The 13687-nt window shown below is 37.5% G+C and overlaps 1 protein-coding gene across 3 annotated transcripts in view; it reads left to right on the top strand.

Moving 5' to 3' along the window:
• The window catches only part of TTBK2 (tau tubulin kinase 2), a 177961-nt gene that overhangs the window by 126852 nt on the left and 37422 nt on the right, over nt 1-13687 (top strand). For all 3 annotated transcript variants that reach the window (XM_041744228.1, XM_041744230.1, XM_041744229.1), the window contains 3 exons: nt 1583-1675; nt 2281-2406; nt 12829-12986. In XM_041744228.1, coding sequence (XP_041600162.1) covers nt 1583-1675; nt 2281-2406; nt 12829-12986 — 377 coding nt within the window. The remainder of the gene's footprint in view (nt 1-1582; nt 1676-2280; nt 2407-12828; nt 12987-13687) is intronic.

The following is a 13687-nucleotide window of genomic DNA, read 5'->3' on the forward strand; positions in this document are numbered from 1 at the left end:
TCTTGTCATTAGCTTATGATAGCTTGCTTCCTTATGTATTTTATACTTTTGAATGAGCTTATATTTTGTGGGCCTTTATCTATAGGACTTTTGTGAGGCTTGATTTTTTTTTTATTTTAATTTTTTTTTTTTAATTTATTTATGATAGTCACAGAGAGAGAGAGAGAGAGAGGCAGAGACACAGGCAGAGGGAGAAGCAGGCTCCATGCACCGGGAGCCCGACGTGGGACTCGATCCCGGGTCTCCAGGATCGCGCCCCGGGCCAAAGGCAGGCGCCAAACCGCTGCGCCACCCAGGGATCCCCTGTGAGGCTTGATTTAAGGGTGCTTTTATCTTGAGGATTTTCAGTTGCTTCTGTCATTACTGCAGGACAGGATCACCCAGAAAACAATTTCTGGACTTGATTTCCCAGTGGTATAAATTTAAACCCCAAATCTGAGTGAGGGGCAGGCCTGTAGTAACAAATTTTCAGGGCAATTTTTAAACTACTTACTTTATTCCTTTGATAGTGGTTAAATTTTACAGAAAAAAAAATATTGCAGTATAATGTACACACCAATATTGCACTAAAGATAGTCCTTTGAGGGTCCTAGCTATTTGGTGAGGACCTAAGGGGAAGTGTTGCAGGTACAACTCCTGTCTTTTGTAGACTCCATACTTTTACACCTATCCCCTTCTTGATTGTAAGAACCTTGGTTGACACAGCCTGTACCAGATGCGTCTAAAACCAAAGCTTCAGCATCAGCTTGCTTCCCTTGTTTCCAGCTTTCTTTTAATTTTGGCTTCTAGGATTTGCTTTAATTCTTTTTTTTTTTATTGTGATAAAAAACATATCACATTAAATTTACCATGTTAACTTTTTTTTAAAGTATAGTTGACACACAATGTTATATTAGTTTAAGGCATACAACACAGTGATGCAACAACTTTGCATCTTATGCTATGCTTGGTCACTGATGTAGCTACCATCTATGTTAACCATTTTTTTTTTAAAGATTTTATTTATTCATGAAAGAGAGAGAGGCAGAGACACAGGCAGAGGGAGAAGCAGGCTCCATGCGGGAAGCCTGATGAGGGACTCAATCTCAGGACTCTGGGATCACGCCCTGAGCCAAAGGCAGATGCTCAACTGCTGAGCCACCCAGGTGTTCCCTATGTTAACCATTTTTAAGTGCACAATTCAGCAGTGTTAAGTATATTCACATTAGTGTGTAACAAAGTTCTAGAAGTTTTTCATTTTGCAACACTGAAACTCCATATCCACTAAATGCTAATTTACCCTTCCCCTTTCCCTCAGCCCTTGGCAATCACCTTCCCTTGTTAATGAACTCATTTATGAATTAACAGGCTGTTAATTATATTTCCATTATTTCTGGGTTTTTGGGTGTTTTTTGTAGCAAAAAATATTTCATTATATCCATTCTGTTATATAGATTGTTACATAGCTATGTATATGTACCAGAAGATTTTAGGGGAAATATATTCAAATTTTTAAGAAATACAATGGTTAGTCTTTAGACAGTGTCATATACACAGAAGGAATAGTAATGTAATGTGAATGAATTCTGTTTTACTTATGAAGGAAATGGGAAGACATGATGACCTTTGGTCCTTATTCTACATGTTGGTGGAGTTTGTGGTTGGTCAGCTGCCTTGGAGAAAAATAAAGGACAAGGTAATTTTGGAAATATCAGTTTTGGTAAGGGAAGGAATAAAATTTTCTCCTGGGTAGACATAACAGATAAGAATATACTCACATATAAGAACTAAAATTAAGCTGATATTCAAGCTCTAATTAATGTTACAATTTTTTCTGTGTACATGGAGAATACTCATTTAAGTATCTATTAAATCATCACTTCTGATATGATTTCTGGCTTTCTCTCAAGACCTTTCTTTCCCCCTAGATCTCCTTTTTCTTTTTTATAAGTCACATAAGCTTTTAAATTTTAATTGTTACATTATATTGTTTAATTTGAAAACTGAATATATGTGTTGATTTAAAAAAGTAGACTAGATTTAAGATCAACTCTTTATTTTGGCAAACTGTCAATTCACTAATGCAGAACTCTGTTACCCTTTTGATTATGTATTACAATCCTCCCAACCCACCCCCATAGAGCAGTGTACATTAAACTATTAGTAAGAGCTCAGTTCTTGCTTGATACATAATTACCCACTATCTCACTCCCTACTACCCTTGAGACTGTTACTGAGAGACTGTTAATGTGTAGCTCCCAAGAGAAATTGACTTTGGTTCCTGTTCTCTTTACTTCCCAGGAGCAAGTAGGCTCTATTAAGGAGAGGTATGATCACAGGCTTATGTTGAAACATCTCCCTCCAGAATTTAGCATCTTTTTGGATCACATCTCCTCTTTGGATTATTTTACAAAACCAGACTACCAGGTAATCATCTTTGTGGGTTTTGTGGGTTAATTCTTCTCTCATTTAGTCTTTGTCTTCACTTGTTACAGCTTTGAGGGTATTGTATATGAGTATGGGAGACCCCTAGAATGATATTATTGTAATACATCCTGAGAAATTGCAGTGAAATTGACTGATGAGGACTCTGTGTGTGTGTGTGTGTGTGTGTGTGTGTGTGTGTGTGTGTGAGTTTCCTCCCTTCTGGATGGACATACTTAATTAGAGTTTAAGGTTTATTATTGAACAGATTTTCCTGTTCCTGCTGTGATTCATTTGATATATAGAGCTGCTGATAGTTCAAATTATGTAAATCCTATAGCTAATTTGTTGACCAGAAGGAAATGTCCAGCTAGGTAATGTATCTGCTGAGGGCCTAAGGGCTGCAATATCATATGTTAAAGTGCTGTGGAACAATAATCAGTGAAGATTATTGGCTCCATTTTATCTGTGGTCAGTGAATCATTTCCTTAGGGTATCCATTTATAAGGCCTTATAAGGATTGACTAGGTTTACCACAAATTGCACTCTTATCCCCAACCAACTATATTTCAGAAGATTCTGTTGCTCTCAGGAAGAACTTAGAGCTTAATGCAAAATAATCCCTACCACTGAACACATAAATGAAGCCACACATAGATTAAAATAGGCATACGTCATTTCATTGCATTTGCTTTATTGCACTTTGCAGATACTGCGTTTTTTTTAACTAATTGAAGGTTTGTGGCAACACTGCATTGAGTCCCATAATTTTTTGAATACCTTTTACTTATTTCATGTTTCTGTCACAGTTTGATAATTTTTGAAGTATTTCAAACTTTTTCATTGTTATATATGCATAGTGATCTATAATCACTGATCTTTGGTATTACTATTGCAATTGTTTTGAGGTGCCATGAACTCTACTCACGTAAGATGGTAAACTTAATCCATAAGTGTTGTGCATGTTCTGACTGCTCCACTGACCAACTATTCCCCATCTCTCCCTCTCCTTGAACCTCCCTTTCCCCTGAAACACAACAATCCTGAAATTAGGCCAATTAATAATCCTATAGTGGCTTCTAAGTGTTCAAGTGAAAGAAAGAGTTGCATATCTCTCACCTTAAAGCGAAAGCTGGAAATGATTAAAGCTTAGTGAGGAAGGCATGCCAAAAGCCAAGGTAGGCCTCTTGTGCTGAACAATTAGGTTGTGAATGCAAAGGGAAAGTTCTTTTTTTTTTTAATATTTTTTATTGGAGTTCAGTTTGCCAACATATAGCATAACACCCAGTGCTCATCGCATCAAGTGCCCCCCTCAGTGCCCATCACCCAGTCACCCCCACCCCCCGCCCACCTCCCTTTCCACCACCCCTTGTTCATTTCCCAGAGTTAGGAGTCTCTCATGTTCTGTCTCCCTTTCTGATATTTCCCACTCATTTTTTCTCCTTTCCCCTTTATTCCCTTTCACTATTTTTTTATATTCCCCAAATGAATGAGACCATAAAATGTTTGTCCTTCTCCGACTGACTTACTTCACTCAGCATAATGCCCTCCAGTTCTGTCCACGTCGAAGCAAATGGTGGGTATTTTTCATTTCTAATGGCTGATAATATTCCATTGTATACATAGACCACATCTTCTATATCCATTCATCTTTCGATGGACACTGAGGCTCCTTCCACAGTTTAGCTATTGTGGACATTGCTGCTTTACACATCGGGGTGCAGGTGTCCCGGCATTTCACTGCATCTGTGTCTTGGGGTAAATCCCCAGCAGTGCAATTGCTGGGTCATAGGGCAGATCTATTTTTAACTCTTTGAGGAACCTCCACACAGTTTTACAGAGTGGCTGCACCAGTTCACATTCCCACCAACAGTGCAAGAGGTTCCCCTTTCTCCACATCCTCTCCAACATTTGTTGTTTCCTGTCTTGTTAATTTTCCCCATTCTCACTGGTGTGAGGTGGTATCTCATTGTGGTTTTGATTTGTATTTCCCTGATGGCAAGTGATGCAGAGCATTTTCTCATGTGCTTGTTGGCCATGTCTATGTCTTCCTCTGTGAGATTTCTGTTCATGTCTTTTGCTCATTTCATGATTGGATTGAAAGTTCTTGAAGGAAATTAGAAGTCCTACTCCACTGAACACGTGAATGATTAGAAAGCAGAAGAGCCTTATGGCTGATATGGAGAAAGTTTTAATGGTCTGAACAGAAGATCAAACCAGCCATAACATTCCCTTAAGCCAAAGCCTAATCCAGAGCAAGATCCTTACTCTCTTTATGAAGGCTGAGAGACATGAGGAAGTTTCCAAAGAAAAGTTTGAAGCTAGGAGAGGTTGGTTCATAAGGTTTAAGTAAAGAAGCTTTCACTATAACATAAAAGTATAAGGTGATGCAGCAAGTTATCCAGAAGATCTAGCTTCTGAAGGTGGCTATTTCACTAAACAACAGATTTTCAAAGTAGACAAAACAGTCTTCTATTTGAAGAAGAGCGTCTATGATTTTCATCGTTAGAAGTCAGTGCCTGGCTTCAAAGTTTCAAAGGACAGCTTCACTCTTTTGTCAGAAGTTACTGCAGCTGGTGACTTGAAGTTGAAACCAGTGTTCATTTGCCATTCTGAAAATCCTAGGGCCCTTAAGATTGTGCTAAATCTGCTCTGCATGTGCTCTATAAATGAGACAATACCCAGATGATAGCACATCTGTTAACAACATGGTTTACTAAATATTTTAATCCTACTGTTAGGACCTACTTCTCAGAAAAAAAGATACCTTTCAGAATATGACTGCTCACTGACAGTGCACCTGGTCACCCAAGAGCTCTGTTGGAGAAGTAAATGAGATTAATGTTGTTTTCATGCTGTTAACATAGTGTCCATTCTGCAACCCATGGTTCAAGATGTCCTTTCAACTTTCAAGTCTTACTATTTAATAAATACATTTTGTAAGGCAAAAGCTGCTGTAGATAATGATTCCTCTGATGGATCTGGGCAAACTAAATTAAAAACTTGCTGGAAAGGACTCACCATTCTAGATGCCATTAAAGACATTGATGATTCCAAGGGAAGAAGTCAAAATATTATCACTAACAGGAGCTGGGGGAAGTTGATTCCAGCTGTCATGGATGACTTTGAGGGGGTGGAGGGTTCAGGACTTGAGTGGAGGAAGTAACTGCAGATGTGGTGGGAATAGCAAGAGACCTAGGATGAGAAGTGGAGCTTGGAACGTGACTGAATGCTGTGATCTCATGATCAAACTATAATGGATGAACAAAGAAAGTGGTTTCTTGAAGTGGAATCTAATCCTTGTGATAATGCTGTGAAGCCTGGTGAAATGACAATAAATGGTTTAGAATATTCCATAAACTTAGTTGATAAAGCTATGACAGGGTTTGAGAGGATGGACTCCAGTTTTGAAAGAATTTCTGTAGGTAATATGTTATCAAACAGGATCATATGGAACAGAGAAATCACTTGTGAAAGGAATAGTCAATCAACGTGGCCGACTTCATTGTTGTCTTATTTTAAGAAATTGCCACAGCCACCCCTGTGTTCAATAACCACCACCCTGAGTAGTCAGCAGCCATCAGCATCAAGGCAAGACCCTCTGCCAGCAAAAAGATTACCACTTACTGAAAGCTGAGATTTTAGCAATAAAATATTTTTAATTAAGGCATATATACATTGTTTTTTATAGACATAATACTATTGTATGCTTAATAGTGTATGGTATAGTATAAACATAACTTTTATATGGCCTGGAAAGCCAAATTAATTTGACTCACTTTATTGTGATATTTGCTTTATTGCAGTGGTCTGGAACCCAACTACAATATCTCTGAGCTGTGCCTGTAAAAATTATGTATATTGGTTTTTCGTTTTTATCTACAAAGTACAACACATAGACTTTTCTGTTGAAGGAATTTTTACATTCTACAGTGTTGTCAGTTTTCCCAGTCAAAAGACTATTGGCAGCACAGTGAACTTATTCATACACAATAACTATTTCTGTGTGAAATGACAGCTTTTGTATAAGATCTGAACAACATAGAAAACAGAGAGGCAGTATACAGTCTTGGTTCCTTAGAGACCTTAGGTGGGTGAACTTCTCACCTTTCCTATATGGCTATTTGTGTTAATAACTATAGACTCTAACAAATGGAGAAAATACACTGTATACAAGGTGCTTTGGAATATGTTCTTCTATATATATTTCATACATATTTATGAACAGAGTTTGTATTACTTGTAATAAAACAGTGAAATCAAACCTGTAATGCTAAATTCAGGACGAGCTGGAAAATGTTCCAACTTTCCTGCCGTAGGTGCAAAATTTTTTTATTGATAGGGATTGCATGGGAGCAAAAGAGTTTAGCAAGCAAAACCATTTTTATCACATCCACCACTTAGTTATGTCTGTAATCTAAAGAAGACTATTGTGTTCAGTAGCTTAAGTTTGAAACTTAGATTTATAATTAATTAAATTTACATTAACAAATTATTCTCATGTTTTTCATTTGGACATTCTCCTAGGGGCTTCTCTGTGTTTTTGTCACCTAATAACAAAATAAAGTATAGTAATTTTGCTAATTTTGGAAGAGAGAGAGCAGGTTAAATGTTTTTTTTTTTTTTTTTTTTGCTTCACAGATTCTATAATTAATCTGGTTCTTTCTTGCTCTCTGGTATTTCATAAGCAATGAGTGGGAGAAGAAGATAGGTAGAGAGGAGAAAGATGTTGGTGTGACTGCTGTGTTCTGATGACTAGTATCAGTGTGACATCAGGTTCCAAAATGATCTGAGCTCTGTCTCTCCCTCAGAGAGCCGTGCTATGGACTTCAGTTTCAGAAAAATTACTCTACTCTGAATCTGAATGCTCTTGTGAACTAATGCTGTCCATATGGCTAATTTTACAGTTTGGAATCCATTTGTGAATTTGAGTTTAATTCCTATTCTTTTTAAAATTTTAAATTCCTCATAGAAAAAAAAATCCTCATTGGACAACCATGTAGATAAAAACAACAAATTTCCTCCATCAACAAGCAAAAAAGAAAAAAAAAACCCCACCAATATTTAGCATGACTACTTTCTTAACTACATCAAAGGTCAAATAACATTATATCTTATATGTTCTGAGCCAAGTCTAAAGTGAATATATTTTATAATCTAATTGTTATTATGATGCTGCTTTACAAAGCCACTTTCATTTTGGATGTCTCTGCTTTGTAAATCTTTAAAAATCAGAGTTTTTTTTTCAAGATTTTATTCATTTATTCATGAGAGACAGAAAGAGAGAGAGGCAGAGACATAGGCAGAGGGAGAAGCAGGCCCATGCAGGAAGCCCAGTGTGGGACTCAATCCCAGGACTCCAGGATCACAACCTTAGCTGAAGGCAGACGTTCAACCGCTGAGCCATGCAGGCGTCCCAAAAATCAGAGTTTCTTGCCAGAAAACCTTACTATCTTAACAAGTTGCACATGACCAGTACCTCATCCAGGAGCCCGCTAGTGCTCCCTCTGATAGCAGATGCAGAGAAGAGCTTTTTTGTTCTCTGCTAGGAATCTTTTATTTATGCATGTCTCAATTAGAATAATGGCTGACACTTGCTTTTGGATACTGTTACGGTGTTTTGGGAAATTACATCCAAGTTTATCAGTACTTAATATTTATGTATGAATGTGTCTTCCCAGCTTGCTTTTATGTCCTGGAGGTACAACCATGTCTTCTTTTTTTTATCTCACACCATCCTCGCACTATGCCTGACACTTAAATTTTCAACAAATGTAAGGAAAAATTGTACCGAATCTTAGATTGTCTGATAGTCTCCTACTTAGGAAATCTAAGAAAAATCAACTTGTAAGTGCATAAATACTGTTTTCTATATGTTAAACTAAACTAGGTAAAGCTATCAGAATTATAGCCAAGATTGAAAGAGATCTTATAATGGATATTGTTTTTATTATTAGATTCTGAAAGAATATAGCAACTGTAAGAGACAAAAAGATGCTGGGCTCTGACTCTCCTGAGGTTAATAAAATTCTATAGATTTATATACAGACACACAGAAACACATATGCATGAGTGCATGTGTAACTGGTGAAATCTAATAAGCTCTGTGGATTGTACCCATGTCATTTTCCTGATTTTGATACTGTAGCTATTTAAGATGTTACTATTAGAGCACACTGGGTGAAGGGATTTCTTTGTACTATTTTTGTAATTTTCTATGAATCTTTATTTCAGATTAAAAAAAAATGCTGGGCCAACATTTTCAGAAATGTAGATAGTGATCAAAAACATTCAATTCTGTTGTGGACACCTTATAATATAAACAATCCTTTTTAAAGTGTTTTGAGAAAGGAACATGACTCTGAGGAGTACGTAGGAAAATCTTAGCCTTGAATTCCAGCACAAGACTCCACTGGTAGGTGACACAGTTACTAGTTAAGGGGAAACTAACAGCATCAGATTGGATAAAGAAGAACTCTTTGTGCTTTTGCACAGTAGTGTCACAGTAATAATACCCAACAGTGTCACAGTAATAACTGGGTAGTGTTATTAGTCCCATTTTATGGAGATGTAGTTTAGACCTGTTGCCCAGGAAAACTAGTGGTGCTGGAAGTGGTGTCTGAAACCAGTTTCTGACTCATTCAAAAAAGCTCAAGCTCTTTCCATTTTTCACTGTCTTGCCTTCTTTGGAGAGGTGGCCACAAACACAACAGCCACTGTAAAATAAATACTAACATGACTGATTAATAAAAATACAGTGAAAGAACTAAAAAGTTATATGAAGAAATACTAAAATCATTTAGTAATTAATAGAATCATGTGATCCTGACATAAGAACATAAAAGTATCTTTATTAGAGTGTTATGTTAAGCATTTTTAGCAAATTGAGAAGACTAATAAAACCTATAAATATCCACAGTGTTGGTGAGCCTGAAACTAAAATGTGTATATCAGCTAGTTCATACAGTGCCACAACATTGCTAAAATCAGAGGATATGATAGAGAGGAAATCCAAAGCTGACTAAACTTATTAATCTTGTTAATATTCTTTCCAGGTTTAGAAATGGGACTGTATAAACAGAGATTACATCAAAATGCAGCAGGCTTGCCTCTTGCTTTGGGAAACTTAGCTGTTTTAGGATTCCCCTGGCTGATGGCATTGGAGTTAAATTGCTCAGAAGACATAGCTGGGCTGTTAGGAAGCAAAAAAATCAGAGATTGGGCTAAAGAATAACAAGGGGGAAACCTCCCATAAATTAGAGGACCAGGAAAGGTTTCTCTTTCTTTTGTTCTTGCCTTCCATCGTTCTGCCTCCTGCTGCTGGTCTCTGGTATCACCGTCTTAGTAACAGATTTTTAAATCTGAGGCCCAATGGCATATGCTACATTTTCTAAGACATACAATAATACTATGATAAATACAAGAAAATAATTCATGGTAAAAGGACATCAGGCATAAAAACTGTTTCAGATTATTCCCTTGGCAGCCTAGTACGGGCACTATAAATGCAGTAGTGGTCTAAGTGCTCACTCAGCAAGGCAGGCTGCTGCCTCATGAATAGAGACTCCGTCTCTCAGGAAGCTTGCAGTTTGCTCTTTGAGAACCACCATTTCCAAAGTCAGGAGAGAAGTACAAAGTCTGCCACTTCTGTTCCTATATGCTGTCTCAATCTGTCTTCCTTTATTCTGTGTATGTGTGTGTGTTTAAAGATTTTATTTATTGAGAGAGAGACAGCATGAGTAGGGTAAGGGGCAGAGAGAGAAGCAGACTCCCTGCTGAGCAGGGAGCCTGATGTGGGGCTTGATCCCAGGACCCTGGAATCATGGCCTGAGCTGAAGGCAGATGCTTAACTGACTGAGCTACCCACAGTAGCTGACTCCTCTCTTCTGTTTTCTCTATAACCCTCTCATTTTGACAATTTGGGGAAGTCTAAGCTATAACATAGGTAACTTAAGCCAACAAAAATATAACAAAAAAAAATCCCAGGTTTTATAACCAAGCCTTTTCCAGTTCCTTTTATCTTTTTAGTTTCCTTGTCTCCATTTATTATTTTTTTCTTTGGGAATCTTTCAATAAATATCATCAAAAATATTCTCAATGTTTTTAGGGTAACTATTTAAAGGTTCTGCACTCATAATTCCAACGTGGACTCCCCATCACCTCCACTACCACCTAGCAATTCTCTGGACACCAGCTGGGTGTCCTATAGTGCAACTCACATTTGACACTATCTACCCAGAGATAGGTGGTATCAAATTCTACAGGTTAAGGACTCACTCTCCAAAGACCGCCCTCTCTACTTCAGATGCCAATTGAAAGTCCTGTCACCTGTACTTCTGACTGACCTGTGACTATAATTGAGAGGTTCCCATAACCTCTTCCATGAGTTTGATTAATTTGCTGGAGTGGCTCACGGAACTTGGGAAACCAGTTTTCTCATTAGATTACTGATTTATTTAATACAAAGCATAGAACTCCAAAACATCCAGATGGAAAAGATGCATAGAGCAAGGTGTGAGAAAAGGGTGTGGAGCCTCCAGGCCCTCTCTGCAGGCACCACTCTCTCAGCACCTTCATTATGTTTATGAACCGGGAACTCTCCAAACCCCATCTTTTTGGGTTTTTATGGAGACTTCATTATGTAGGCGTGATTGGTTAAATCATTCACTATTGGTGACTGATTCAACTTGTAGCCCCTCTCTTCTTTCCCGAAGGCCACAGGATAGGACTGAAAGTTCCAATTCTCTAATAACATGGTTGGTTCCTCTAGTGACCAGCCCCTATCCACGGGTGCTTTCCAAAAGTCACCTCATTGACTAAAATCCAGTGGTGATGGAAAGGGGCTTGTTATGAATAAGAGAGCCATTTCACCTTTATGGCTCTGAAGTGATTTCAGGACCTGAGGACTATAGATCAAATATTATAACAAAAGATACTCCTATTGTTCTTTTCTCAGGAAATTTCAAGGGTTTGGGGACTGTGAGCCAGAAATTGTGGACAAAGATCAAACATATATAAGAAATATATTTTGATCATGCGATTAACCAAACGTATTTCTTATAAATCACAACACTGCACTCATACATAAGATATTGTGTTAGGTAGTATGATGAACAAGATCAGACATACGCCAGACTCTTGGAGCTTACAGTCTGTGTGAAAGAGAGAAACCAATTAAATAATCAGAAATAACCATAAGTCTACAAATGATAGCTTTTGGCCACCTTCTTGGTGAGATGTTTTCTTCAGTAGACATCTAGAAGAGCACATACTTGGTTTTTCTGTCTCACTGGACACTCCTCCTTGGTTTCCTTTAGTGAGTCTTCTTTCCAACTAAATGTTGGAATGCCTTAGTCCTTTCCTGTTGGACCTCTTTGCTACCTACTCTCCTTAGATGATATCTGGTCCTATGGCTTTAGATACCTATTCATATCTATATGCTGATGACTCTCAAGTTTGTAATATACCCTATTCCTCCCTAACCTCCCTAAAACTTCCAGTATCCCAGTCTTCAAACTCTCTGCTTTACATTTCAATAAATGGCACCACCATTTACCCAATGGCTCAGGACAGAAATCGAAATCATTCTTTATTCTTGGACACTAATAGGATAAGAGAAATGATGGGGAGAGAATGAAGCCATAAGCATAAAATTAAAAATCAGAAACAGTAAAGGGCAGTTTTTGTGAGATCATTATCTAGATCACATCAGAGTTTTGGAATTTAAAGGCCTAAAAATGCAGGGTGTTTGGTTGGCTCAGTCTGCAGAGCATGCAACTCTTGATCTTGGGGTTGTGAGTTCAAACTCCATGTTGGGTGGAGAGATTACTTAAAAAAAATTTTTTTAATAAAGACAAAAAATGAGATATTTGAAATAAACCAAATAAAGAGATTTCTTTGTGATAATTTGTGTTTATATACGCACACCACATACAGTTGAGGAATTTTTCAAACCTGCCCCCAAATTGTAAGAAAGCACAATGAACTTCTATATAACCCTTAATCTAGATATAACAGCTGTTAACACTGCTCAATTATTTAAGCCAAACCAAATAAAAATACTCCTTTTTGACAAAAAAAATTGATCACATAGATGGTTGAAGCTGAGTACACATCTTCACATGCAACACAAATTACCTTTTGCTAAACCATCAAAAGTATATTTTAGATAAGAAGCTTTACTATGTATCTTATAAAAGCAGACATTCTCCTACATAACTACAAATCAGTACCTCAACTGAGAAAAATCAGTATTAATTCAATATCATCATCCACATATAGTCCTTATTCATATTCCCCTATTTGTACCACCTGTTTTTTTTTTTAATCCTATTACAAAACTAATTTGTGAATCTGGCTGCTTTCTCTTAATAAAATGACAGTGTTTATTGTTAGCTTACTCTAGTCTTTTTCTTTATGGTTTAGCTTCTGACATCCGTGTTTGACAACAGCATCAAAACCTTTGGAGTAATTGAGAGTGACCCTTTTGACTGGGAGAAGACTGGAACTGATGGCTCCCTAACAACCACCACTACTTCTACCACCCCTCAGTTGCACACTCGCTTGACCCCAGCAGCAATTGGGTATGTCCTACACAGATTGTTTAGCAGTGGCTTACTTAGGTGCACTATATTCACAGAAATATATCTTTATTTCATCCACATTCCTTCAGATGACAGAATGCTGAGATAGGAGAAAGCCTATGGATTTCCTTGAATTAACATTGCTTTTACATATGTCTTTTGATCAGATTTACTTTTCTAGGAAAGTATTTGTAGATCATACTTTGAAATGAGAGTTTTGCACTTATATGACTTGTTAATGGCAGATTTACAATGGGTTTTCTTTTCTTTTTTTTTTGTATATTTTTTTAATTGGAGATTGATTTGCCAACATATAATGTTTGTCTTTCTCCGATTGACTTACTTCACTCAGCATAATACCCTCCAGTTCAATCCACATTGAAGCAAATGGTGGGTATTTGTCGTTTCTAATGGCTGAGTAATATTCCATTGTATACATACCACATCTTCTATATCTATTCATCTTTCGATGGACACCAGGCTCCTTCCACAGTTTGGCTATTGTGGACATTGCTGCTAGAAACATTGGGGTGCCGGTGTCCCGGTGTTTTACTGCATCTGTATCTTTGGGGTAAATCCCCAGCAGTGCAATTGCTGGGTCATAGGTCAGTTCTATTTTTAACTCTTTGAAGAACCTCCACACAGTTTTCCAGAGTGACTGCACCAGTTCACATTCCCACCAACAGTGCAGGAGGGTTCCC

This window comes from Vulpes lagopus, chromosome 2 (genome assembly GCF_018345385.1).
Source record: "Vulpes lagopus strain Blue_001 chromosome 2, ASM1834538v1, whole genome shotgun sequence".
NCBI lineage: Eukaryota > Metazoa > Chordata > Mammalia > Carnivora > Canidae > Vulpes > Vulpes lagopus.